Source organism: Egretta garzetta, unplaced genomic scaffold (assembly GCF_000687185.1).
Source record: "Egretta garzetta isolate BGI_Z169 unplaced genomic scaffold, ASM68718v1 scaffold634, whole genome shotgun sequence".
Classification (NCBI taxonomy): domain Eukaryota; kingdom Metazoa; phylum Chordata; class Aves; order Pelecaniformes; family Ardeidae; genus Egretta; species Egretta garzetta.
The window spans coordinates 75,327-88,400 of NW_009259536.1; the positions used below are offsets into that span (position 1 = coordinate 75,327).

The window sequence follows — 13,074 nt, forward strand, 5'->3', positions numbered from 1 at the left end:
GATTAATTTGAAGCTGTTTATTTGTTTGAATCGCTATATTCTAGTTCTCTTAGAAAATGGAGGCACAGGAATCAGCAGGATTACTAGCAAAAGTGGTCACATAGGCAACCGGATTGGTTTTTTTCTCTTTTTTCTTCCCCCCCCCCTCTTTTCTTTTTTTTTTTTTTTTTTTTTCTTACTAGCAAAAGTGGTCATATAGGCAACCGGATTGTTTTTTTCTCTTTTTTCTTTCCCCCCCTCTCTTTTCTTTTTTTTTTTCCTCTCTCTTTTCTTTTTTTTTTTTTTTTAAAACACTTTTCTGCACATAATATTCTGATGACACAGGACAGCCCGAGTCTTTCTAGGATGGTGACATGAGCGTTTCAGAAGCTACATAATGAGTACACCTTGACTAGAAAAGCACTTAGCAAATAAATGGACACCCTGGTCTGCTTTCTTCCTATAAGAAAGTAAGAAAAAACACCTGAAAGCGATTAAAGGTCATGGATTTCTCTCTCCTCTTTTCCGAGGTTTGAAAAATACAACTATCAACCACTTTGTATTTTTTTTTTTTTTTAAACAACCTGAACACTTATTTTTTCCTCATTAATATTACGACATAGGCAGTTTGCCAACAGAATTTTAACAGCCAAAGGTAAAAGACAACGGTTAACACGCTGCTCTAACCTGAAGCTTTTAAGTTTTCAACATCTGTTAACGGGAGAACTAAAATGAATCAAAATGGTCTAATGGAAAATACACGCTGACTTTGGGAGTTTACTTTCAGCCCGGCTCTCGTCACCGTACGAATCTCAAAGACCCGGCCACCGGGCGCAGGCGGTGGGGTCAGCTCCAACTGCTAAACCCAAACCTCACGCCCTCGCTAACAGCCGCAGCGCTCCTCCAAACGCTACGTCTTCAGCGATGCTTTACTTTGCGCTAAAAATGATGGGAATTTCTGTTTTATCCTACAGAACAAGGACAAAAGTAGCCTCCTCATAACAAGCGTTCTGAACGAAATTTAGATGCAAAAGCGAAAGGTACCGGTGCCTTGATATGTATGGTACGAACGTTACACGGCTGGCAATTTAATGCCCTAATATTATTACTCCAAATATTTTTAGCTTCAAGTTTTCCAAGGCAGCTTCACATGGGAAATGCCCACACAGGCGCTCGGGTACCAAGAAGTCCACGGGACGCCTGCACAGGGCTAAACGCTCCGCTCCACTGCAGGCTCGGAGCAGCGGTTCCCAAACGGGGGGCGGCGGTGGACCCTCAGCGCTCCGCAAGGAGCTGCAGGCTTGTCCGTGGAAAGCTGCTTTTTTTTCTGTTCAACTGGCTCTCCTCTTTGTTCCCAGCTGTTACAATGCATTAAAGACAAGTAAGAACACATGAAAGAAACGCTTTGCCAATATTACTCTTCCATACGGGGAAGAGGTGCCGTTGTCGCAGAGCTGGTCGGTGAGGGCACGGGTAAGGAGGGAGGGGGTCTGCGAGAGCCAAGGGGAGCTGTTTCGTGGCACATGCGATTCAGACACAGCTTCTGATGGGGAGAGATGAAGTTTGAGGATTGATGTAGAGCATACCCCGCATTACGCAGAGTGAGACTGTTAACAAATACTTCTATTTAAATGTTATTCCTGCATAAATCCACTTACCGCCATATAAGCATTTGTTCCAACATACGTCTTGGCTATAGAATTCACCAGCTATCAGACAAAACAGTCTGTTAGAACAATATAAAGATAATGTGGAAATAAAATGGGCAATTATTCCTCATTTAACCTACAATCATCATTCCTATAAATCAACTAAAAATTATGTAAAAGGGAACAAATTTATCTGCAAAGGCATTAAAAATGATTAAATCTCTCTTTTGTTCGGAATGAGAGTTCCAATTTAAACAAGCACTGCATTACAGTTTATGGCAGATAACCTTAAACAATTCTGTTAAACAGGATGCTTATCGCTTTAGTACCCCAAACTAGTCTGATATAAAAAGTCAATTTGAAGTAGGATTGAACGCGCTCATTTTTCAGTCAGCTGGCTCAAGATGTGAATAAAGCCACATTCATCACTTGAATGCAGCGAGCACTAAATACGCTGGAGGGACAACAGACTCTGACAACTTATAATACCAGGCTGACCTTCTCTTTGGTCCTCGTGTTTGGCTGAGAGTAAAGGTGCTGAAATTCAAATCAACATCGCAGCGAGCTCACGGGTCACTATCAGAGAAGTTCTCCAGGGAGGCCCAAAATGGAAATTAATTAAAATTGGTGCTGCGCATTGTAAAAGCCCACCACTATTGTTACTCCCAATATTAATTTTTATTGTGGGCCAGTTGGGCTCCCCAGACACGTCTCTCGTTCTGCCCTCCCTTTTGTCTGGCCAAAACGCTTTCATATCGAAGCTGCATATCAATGAAGTTTGCTATTCGTAAGTAGTAATTACAATATCAGCAGTTTTTACTGTCATTAAACAATGAACAATCATATTCAGATGAAGAAAAGTCGCCCAGAGATTAAAAATGAATAGGGCTGTCCCAGCAGAGGGGAGCTTGCGGTGGGGCTGTCTGGCAGCCAGGTGACTCCGACGCCGGAAAGCGCGCGGGCAGATAGCCGAAGGGGGGGATTACCTGCGTGCTAACCCCAAAGTCGCACAGCTTCACCTGGCCTCGCGTGTTCACCAACATATTAGAGGGCTTCACATCTGTTGAGGGAACAAAACTGGGTTTAATCCACGTTACCCCAGACACGCCGTTGTACATGCAGAGATCGTTACGAATGTTGGCGGGATGGGTTTCATAGAAGAATCATAGAATCGTTTAGGTCGGAAAAGACCTTTAAGGTCCAATCATCACCCTAACCCTGCCATCCCACCACTAAACCACGTCCCTTTTCAACAGGAAAGATTTCCAGGATGTATTTCAGATGCAAGCTCTGGTTTGTAACAGTCAGTAGCACAGACGACGTTGTATCTGCACCTCTCAAATACAGCTAATCCATGTTATTAAACCATAGGATCCTTCACATTTGGAAAAGAGCCTTAAGGTCATCGACTCCAACTCTGCAGGCGACACCAATCTGGGAGGGATGGCAAGCGCACCGAGAGATGGGACCTAGAATTCAAAGTGATCTTGACAAATTGGAAAAATCAGACTGAAAAAGCAAGATGAAATTCAATAGGCACAAGTGGAAGCGCTACATTTAGACTGGGATTAATCAACTGCATAAATGTAGGATTAAACAACTGCCCAGAGTGTAGGCTGGAGCAGGTCTGCAAAAAAGGATCTGCAGATTACGGCATGGAGTGGAAAAGACAGAGAGGGAACAAACTCTGCCGCTGGACAATTTCGGAACAAGCCAAAAGCAAGGGTGCAAAGGGGGAAGCCTGGTTTAGCATCAGGGGATAACAGGGCTACCCCAGCCCTGCGACTTTGTATTCTAACACTGCAATTAACCCTGCCTCCCTCTTCTCCCACCACCCGCACTTAATTCCACGTAGGGACAAGAGCAGAATTTAACATTCCATAAAAATCAGAAATACAAAGCATCCCATACAAACACCTGCACGCAGGAACACAGGCAGTAGGCTTTCACCTCCCTGGCTTCCAGCGCACAGAACGGCTCCGACCTCAGTGTTTCAGAGCTTTTACAGAGGTTAACTGCCAGCAATGCCTTAAAATGATTGCTAATCCTGCTCCAGCAAATAAAACACCAATGTATATTGTAAAGCCAGATTGTCAGCGTAAAGATTTTAATGCTGGCCCCCCTCTGATGCCAAAAGAAGTTGGTACGCTTCGGTTGCATACTGCAAAATCGACGGGTGAATGAAGTGCTGAACGCCCAGCCTGGCTGTGGTTGAGCATCTTTCTGTTCCAGGGATGCCAGTCGGAAAGCATAACGTGTGCATTATGGCCTGGCTTAAACTTGGGAAGATTAGAGCACAGTGGCTTTGCCTAATCACTGCTTTCTTCTGTCAAAATGGATTAAAAGCAATAGCTTGTAGCTCTGCCTTCTTTAAAAGTGAACACTAGTTGGGTGCAGATGGATGAAACCCAACTAGGAAAGAACCTAATTTTGTTTATCATTAAGTTTGCCTTTGTTTAGCAGATGTTTTCTGGTACCACAGTAGCTGGCTTAATTTGTCTCTGTAATGTAGAAATGTATAACCTCAATTAACAAGCTGATTAAATGCTTTCCTATATTTGAGCTAAAAATCCAGTTTAAAAAAGGGGAGCATTCAATAGCACGTTACATAGCTTAAGCAGATCTGTGTGGCTTACGTTAGGTATTAATACTGCCAGTACGTTTTGCAATTTTCTCCCACGTCTTCATCGCGTTACAGCGCTGCCAGGCTCCATTTGTGCATCCCCATCTCCGTTTCACCTTTAGGAATTCAATCCACGTGCTGCATTTTTGATGGGTTTTTACCTCTTCCCCCGCCTCAGGTGATGGGACAGAACGCCACTGCAGAGCAATCCACGCAGTCACAAAATCTCTCGGACCCTTCCTAACAGCATTTTAGGAATATGTTTTCGAACTAAAACCTCAGGGAGACTCAAATATTTGCCCGGGGCAACCCGCTAAGCGGCACGCTCCTCTCCGGCGTCGAGGGACTTTGCTAAATCTAACAAGACACGCCGAGTACATCAGCGGGCTCGATCCTGAATCCCGAGCAGAACGGCGAGTTGCACCGGTAATCCTGTTTAACCTTCTTTCTAAAAATATGGCAGCCACCGGAGCCACCTCGGTCCTAGGCTCGTGTTGAACGGCCACAAACGCCAGATGCGATTGCACGTACCGAAAATGCCGACATGCCGCACCGCGCATCCAGCTCCTTACAGCGCTAACGCTTTTGAAAGAGAACTGCAGCCCAACAAGTGACCCTTGCTTTTAATTGTAAAGGATGTAATAAAACCAGTTAATAACCAAATGAACAAGAGAAACATTTTGGTGCAGTACAGATGAGAATAGGTTCACGGGATCAAGCCTGGATCAACCGGATTATTTTTTCAACAATGCAAAAATCCTTCTGCTCCGAGTAGAGTGAAGGGTCTTGGGAAGGCAGAAGGAAGCTCCAAGCGTGAAACACCACGACCTCAGGGAAAGTGATGATGAGGCAACATGCACATAGCCAAATTTCCTTTCTGTAAGGACTCAACCATGCCACGAGTTCAGAGGAAGGGGCAGGATCCCTGGAAACATTCAAGGCCAGGTTGGACGGGGCTCTGAGGAACCTGATCTGGTTAGCGGTGTCCCTGCTCACTGCTGGGGGGCTGGACTAGATGACCTCTAGGGGTCCCTTCCAACCCAAAACATTCTATGATTCTATGGTTTCCAAGTGTAGCCCACAAGTCCTTGTTCCCTTAACACGACCCACCAGAGGGAACCACCGTGCCCCATCTATCCCCTGTCCCAGCAGGGAAGAGCCAAGGCTCTATCCAGCCATCACCGCGCGTCACTGGGGGGCTGCAGACCCCATCTCCCCTTCCCTGCTACCAAGCGGGATGTGACAGTAAGGCGATATAATTGAAAAAAACCCCCAAACCATCTGTCATTCATTAAGCATTGCTTGATCCTGAAATCCTTCCACAAACAGATCTAAAAAAAAAAAAAAAAAAAAAAAAAAAAGGAAAAAAGCGCCCAGCCCCTTGGGGAGGGGAAGCCAATGCAGGCTGGGGGGGCCCCCGAGCGAGCCGCAGCCAAACAAGCACTGCTAAGAACAAATACTGCCTGTCCTTGCAGCAGGATTTAAATAGCGCCGCAAACGGGGGATTTCAGCAAATATTTGCTATGAATTCCAACGGGGGCGTTGATTTCCTCAAGAAAAAAGAAAAGGAAGTGACAGTCCTGGACGAAAATCACAAAACATCTCCTATCAAAAGTGGGGAGAAAAATCACCCGATCAGTAAATTAGCCTTTTTGTTTCATAAATGTCCTTGCAGCAGGATTTAAATAGCGCCGCAAACGGGGGATTTCAGCAAATATTTGCTATGAATTCCAACGGGGGCGTTGATTTCCTCAAGAAAAAAGAAAAGGAAGTGACAGTCCTGGACGAAAATCACAAAACATCTCCTATCAAAAGTGGGGAGAAAAATCACCCGATCAGTAAATTAGCCTTTTTGTTTCATAAACTGCTTCAGTTAATGGGTTAAACATTTTTTTTTTGTTGTTGTTTTGGAAAACAAATGTGCATAAATAATGTTCTGCACCATCTGCTTGTGATTAATATTACTGTTTAGAAGTGAAAGAATTTAAACAAGAGCCAAGAGGGGTCATTATGCTCCCATTACCAGTGCTTGCTTAATACAAATGATTTCTATGAAGCATCATTATAGAGGATGAACAAGTCCTCCTTATGATGTATCTGCCTAAGTCGTTTCACCTCTCCGCAAATAAATGGGACCTCCAAGCTCTTACTTACCAGTAAACAGAACTGTCAGAGCTTCAGCTTTTTGAACACCAAACATTTCTGTCATCTCGTTTTATTGAAAAGCAAACAGATTAATAACCCACGATACGCCAGGTTCAAGGGAGACACGAGATACAAAAGCACAATTTTAGCTGCAGACAGCGCACGGAACATTACTGTTAACAAAGTGAAGCTGCTGGAAGAATGAAAATATTTTCTTGCCATAGCGACCTCAGCACGTTTTTTCAGAGGCCAGGATTATATTTTTTTTTTTTAAACGAGCCATGAGCGCGCATGTACGCCTTTAGCTACACACATATAAACACAAGTCTGCATGCAGATGTGCACACGCAACGTGTGCGTCCTGGTATTTTCATTTGTGCTTCGTTATACTGGCACTAATGCTCATTAATTCTCACAAAGCTAAAAAAGTAGAGGGGGAAAGAAAAAAAAAAAAGAAGTCAAATACGCTGCTCTCGGCCGTCTTTGGTGAAATCCTCAGCAAACGACGGTTCCCGCTGAGAAGACGGGAACACGCATCGTCCGTGTTGCACCAGTGCCCGTCCCCACCCACCAGCACCCCTCTGCCCATCACAAACCAGAAAACGCTTCCAAAAACGCCGACGCAGATCCAAAACCGAGTCGGAAACCAAGGTCCCCAAACTGTGCAACACGCGCTGGCCCCCAGTACGCAGCCAGGCACACAACCAGTACGATTAAACACAAGCGGGTAACATTTATGTCATCCATTTCTTTTAATAAGGAGGCGTGAACCGAGAAAACCGTACCAGATAAAATGCGTATGGTCTATACTTATTCTTGAACTTAACAGATTTCAGTTTGTCTTTATACAAACTTTGACTTTGTACATGATTGGACTTGTTTAATTGCTAATTCTGTTTTAAATCTAAGTTAATTTCTCATTACCCTTCCATTTCTACTTCTTATCCTCTGGGGAAAAGAGCACACTTATCATTGGGACGTTCTCACATCTTCCAAAGAAGTGGTGTAGGTGTTAATCTTATGTTTACGTTTGATGTGGGTGCGATGACTACGACTACAGCTTCGGGTTTATTAATATGCACGGCTATCACCTCATTAGTTGCCAGGTTTGTTTTGAAGTTAAGCTGTAATATTTGCTGAAATGTCTGATCTGGAATAAAAGACTTGCGCATTGTTTGTCTCCTTGGCTTTAATCCATGCTCTAGGCACAAGCTGCCGTTTGCCGCGCTGCCTTACACGGCGATTGCTTCTCCACCTTCGTTACCACCATGGTGGAAACTCTTGACTTCTCCAGCCTCCTGCGTGCTCTGCTTTACATGCGACAGCAAGGAAGGCAGGGTTAAATTTGCTTTCATTTACCTCTGATGCATTGCAACCAGTAGGCAGCTGAAGGAGATTACGCTGAGAAATAGGCTTCTTCCTCGCGTCGTATTGCTCCATATCCATTTTTAAGATACAGAAGTACACGCACGTGTTCCGCACCTTAAAAATGGGTACGGAGTAATACCGAAACCCAGTCCCTTGAGGAAACTGCGCTGAACTCTGGAATGCTGGCTACCCCTCTGTGGCGTTTTGCAGTGCTGTTCTCACCTTGGTCAATCTAGCAACAGACCAAGGCCAGAAAAACCTGTAGTGGGATGAAAAATCTGCGCTTTTCTCTAGACCATCGCAAGGACCATACATAATTCATCAGAAACTGGGAGCTGCTCTTCAATCAAAGCCATGAAACCCATACAGAAGGGAAGATTTTTGTTTTCCTGGCAAAGCAAAAATCAGACCCAGTTTCTAAATTTACAGCAGAACAACAATAAGATGCTACCGTTACAGCAGTTATGCTTGACCGCAACGCTCCCTCCAAATCACACTCAGTAGGTGGCCAGAATCTTTAATGAAAAAATTAAAAATAATAATAAAAAAATTTCAAACCTGCTTTTTTCTTTTTAGGTGTTACAAAAGCATGGCAAAGACTGTGCAACACCCAGCCATAGATGCTCCAGCTGCTTTTTCTTTTATATTTATTCTGATAATCACCCTGGCAGCTCTGGCATCCAGACTGCTCATCCTCTCACTGAGCGTGGATGGAGCCGGTAAATCTCTGCATCTGGCAACATCCAGGCTAGCAGGTGAAATGTTTAAACCGTTCCCAGAAATGAAGCCTCCTTGGTAACCCGTGTCTGAACCGAGTTGGTCGTGGGCTCTGGGTTAGTTTTGTTCTTCTAATCCACTGACAGCCTAGGGTCACATCTACCAGCAGCATTTCACTCATCCTCTAATCTGGGGTAACGAAGCCAAGTCCTTACCCCACCGCTACTCTTCTCTACTCTCTCTTCTGGCCACAGCCCTCTTTCTCCCACCCAGGAGAGAGCCTGTGCTCTCCCGTCAGGGAGATCTCCCAGGAAGGAGATGCTGTGGGACCACGGAGGGATTGAAGCCCATGTCCTGTTGCACAGCTGCCTGCTGGGCCATTACACAACGCAACCATCGATTTCCTCCTCCACCCCAAACTCTCCACAAAAGCCTGAGGACAGCCCAAGCCTAAGCTCCGAGGAAGGGCAGGACCTCAATACACACTGGTAATTAGCGTTTCCCATCAGCTTCTTCATCCCACTCAGCATGCAGATTTCTGGAGGACTCTCTGGAGGTGCCTGACTCCTTGCCCTGATCCCACCAGGACACCTAACCCAGGCATTTCTCACGCCTGCATCTCAGCCACTCCAAAACTAAGCACCCCAGAAAAAAGGGTCTTACCTATTTGGTTTGCAACTTAAAACTTGCTACGCCCCTCTCTACTTTACGCTTCTCTTTCAATCAAACACAATGCCGGTTACTGCACGCTCCAACTGTGCACACGGGCTGAGCGAGCAGATGGGTTAAATTAAACAGGATTGTTAGCAACATTAGGAACCAGAGCAGTTCCTTCCAGACACTTTAGAAACATTATAAATGTAATGAGTTTCTCTTGGGTTTTGGTTTTTTTTCTTTTATTTTGGGGGTGGTGGTAGTGGTGTAGGGGGCAGGGCTGCTTTGTTCTTTAAACAGCATTTTCCACCGTTTCCAGAACCGACATTGGGTTTGGAAGTTCTAGTGTATCTGAATTAACCTACCACAAATTTCTAACAAAACGTAAATGCACTAAAAGCAAGAAATATATGAGAAGTTTAAAGAAAAAATACAGATTAGCTTCAGAAAGGAGAATAAACAGCAACCCCCCCAAAGGGCTTATGTCCAAGCAGGTTTAAAGTTTCTTTAACGACTCACGACGTTGTTAAAGGACAGTGGGCCACAATTTTAGAGACTGGAGCCTCTAGCGACGTTTGTGGCTGTTACGTGAGATTTCTGAAGTACATAAGAAAATTCATTATCTGTCTTCTGTTTTCCATACTAATCAAACATCTGATTTTCCTTGCTGGTTTTTTCCACTGGGCACCCGTCTGTAACCCTAAGCATCTAAATCTCTGTAAAAGTCATTTCTCTCTTTAGTCGTTTTCTTTGTAGGGGGGGAGGGAGGGCAGTAAAAGAGAACAGCAGTAAGAATATTTTATCAGAAAATCCACAAGGCTAATGAGCAAGATTCATCCTGCACTACTCCACTGGAATCAAACCAGGTGTTAGTAGGGTCTACTGTCTCTGCAGGAAGGGTTGCTAAAATATAATAATATGGTATTTCATCGGAGAACGGAAAACATCTGTTACTCACCTCTGTGTAAAATCTTTAGACTCCATAAATAGGTAAGGCCTTTCACAACCTGAATTTAAAAGAAAAAAGCAACAACACATGTTAAAAGATTCCTGGTAAGAAACACCACCCATCTCAGCTGGTGCAAGCTGTTAAAGACCCAAGTTCCAATGAAGAACGGAGCCAGGACCATGAAAATGGGAGACACGGCATCCCTTCCCAAGGACTGCAGGACCCGGACAAAGCCCTGCTGCAAACCTTTCCATTTGGTGCATCTGTACCATTTGGTGCATCTGTACCTTCTCCTCCTTTACATCCCCTGCCTTTACTTACTCAATGCTGAATGTTCCTTCTTGAACTGTACAAATGGTCTTATTCTTCATATTACACATCCTGGACCAAGTGCAAGCCTTACCGTATCCCACAGCCCCAGGAAATACAATTGGGACCCCTAAAGGGGAAGAATTGGGGCAGACTTTGGCCGGCTATTCCAGAATTTGCTCATTCCGCTAGCTAAACTGTTAAATCCAAATTTAAAAACCCGTTACTCCAATACTACATTGGAGTGCCTTACGTATGAGATGCATTTGAATGAAAATTCGTAGGAGATGCATTTGTAGTACGAATGCAGGTATAGTTCCCAAAACAAGAACCCATGATGCTTCCTTACACGGAACACAAACATATAGCTCCTTCAGATCTGGCAAGGTCATCGCTGGACCCAACCGCTACTCTGGCTGTTTTCACGTACGGTAAGATTATAACAGCCCCAAATTAAACAAGCCATGCAGTCGACTTGCTAAGGAAGCAGTTGGATATTACAAGTTATCCGCTCTGCAGGTTTTGTTTCTGTAAAGTAATTAAACCCCGATAACTTCTTGCATTTTTAACACGGTAATTTTTCCCCTAGATTTACTACTGTTGCAAGTCCAGAGAAATAACAAGATTCAACAAACCTATTTCTACCACTGCTTACTTTTTACCCCAACCATCCCCGCTGTCTCCAGCCAGCTTTTTTAACAGAGCAGATCTTTTTTACAAAGTTCCCCTCCATGAGATGACACTTCATTCATTTTCCTTGGACGCTCTCTTTGTGCATCCCTAGAACAATAAAGCGTTTCCGACGTCTGCAAAGTTGGACAAGTTTTTCAGACAAAACAATTACATTCTTTTCGTTGTCTGAGAAGACTGAAATGAAATTACTTCTGTTGCAGTGATCAAGCAGAAAGTGCTAAAAATATTATACAGCCTCAAAGCAGACAGCACAGCGATTTTCAATCTTCCTATTGGATGAGGAACTAATTTTAAAATTTATTTTGTAACCAAAAACAATGTCAGTGGAATCTGAATCTCTCTTGGAAAGCAAATAACGATTCCGGATCCCCAATAAATTGCTTTAGGTGGCAATTCCTCAGTGTTCAACTCGCCCTCCATACTCAACCATCTCATGGCCTCAGATGGTAATTACCTGTAACAAAAGGCCTTAGTCAAATCCTGCACACCCAGCGGTGTGGCCTTGGTCACGTTAGCCTTTCAAAAAGCAAAACAGGGGAATTCTACTTACACAGCATTTTGACATAAGAAGAAGAAAAAAAAAAGTACTGGTGCAAAATAAATAAAGAGGGTGCAATATTTCAGGCTTCCTCCAATGGTGAAAGTGATTTTGAGAACAGTAAGCTGCTTTGCTTAATGAACATATATTTAGATTCTTTAAAATCTTAAGATCAATATAAAATTATTTGATTTAAAGCATGCTTTCATGGAAAAAAAGGAAACATCCTTTGGAAAAAAAAATCCACAGCTGTGAGTTATTAAACATCTTTATTACGGAACATGTGCTGAATAAGCAGTTATAAAAGACATGGTATTAAACAAACTCTCACATTGAGATTCTCTCAGCATCAGGGTAAAGGAATGAAAAGAGTTCTTCCCTTTATCCTGGGCTGCAAATACGTGCGCAGGAGCCCCCCAAATGGACCAACCCAGTGTAAAGTACCCTTATTCACTTACCTTACATTTGCCTATTAGGGAAAGGACTCTAAGTATTAAATATTATTCTAAAATGGTGCTGGAACAGAGTATCTTTTGAAAGCAGGAATTATTGGTATTCAGCAAAGTAGGTTTTACAACAATGACTTGACAAAGCCTTGACACAAAAAGTACTTCTACCTGCTGTCAATAACTCACTCTCTTGACAGTTCAAGTGCACATCCTTTCAGGGGGAACTTCAATCAACATTAGCACTCAAAATACAGTGCACAATGTCACTGCTTCAGAAATTGAAGTGAAAATAAATGTGTGAAGTGGCAAGCAAAGGTAGAACAGATTTTACATCGGCGGACCCAAGTAAGTACACAGCAGTGTGAAAATGGGAGCGACCACAACATCACTTTGGGCTTCCCAAGATGCACTTTTCATAGAATCATTTAGGTTGGCAAAGCCCTTTAAGCTCCCCCAGCCCAACCCTTCCCCTACCCCTGCCATCCCACCCCCAAACCCCGGCCCTCAGCACCGCCTCTGCCCGGCTGTTAAATCCCCCCAGGGCTGGGGACTCGACCCCTTCCCTGGGCAGCCCCTTCCAGTGCCTGACAGTCCTTTTGGGGAAGGAATTTTTCCCAATGTCCAATTTAAACCTCCCCTGGCACAACTTGAGGCCGTTTCCCCTCGTCCCATCGCCCATTACCTGGGAGAAAGTTTTTCCTTTGGAAAACCACACCAGCCCTTTGCACAAATAAAGAACACGAGAGGTTTCCTCTTCTCCTTGACACTGTCTCATACAGGCAACCAGAAGTTTTATGATGAAGTCAGAGATCCCTCTACCTCTCTCTTACCACTTTATTTTGCTCCTGAAAGAACAGCGTTTCTCCCCAGGCCCTGGCAAATGCTTTCCTCCTTTAAGGATTTCTTTTCATTGCCTTGCTTTATTTTCAGCATCCTGCCTTTCAGCCTTTACTCGCCCAAAAAATAACTAAGAGGGAAGAGTATCACACTCGGCAATACAT

The 13,074-nt window shown here is 43.9% G+C and overlaps 1 protein-coding gene across 1 annotated transcript in view; it reads right to left on the bottom strand.

The window, feature by feature from the left end:
- The window catches only part of MAP2K5 (mitogen-activated protein kinase kinase 5), a 119,802-nt gene that overhangs the window by 48,599 nt on the left and 58,129 nt on the right, over window positions 1-13,074 (bottom strand). Inside the window, exons 14-16 of the mRNA XM_035893213.1 lie at window positions 10,094-10,142; window positions 2,615-2,688; window positions 1,638-1,688 (exon numbers count right to left, since the gene is read on the bottom strand). Of these exons, the coding sequence (XP_035749106.1) occupies window positions 1,638-1,688; window positions 2,615-2,688; window positions 10,094-10,142 (174 nt within the window). The remainder of the gene's footprint in view (window positions 1-1,637; window positions 1,689-2,614; window positions 2,689-10,093; window positions 10,143-13,074) is intronic.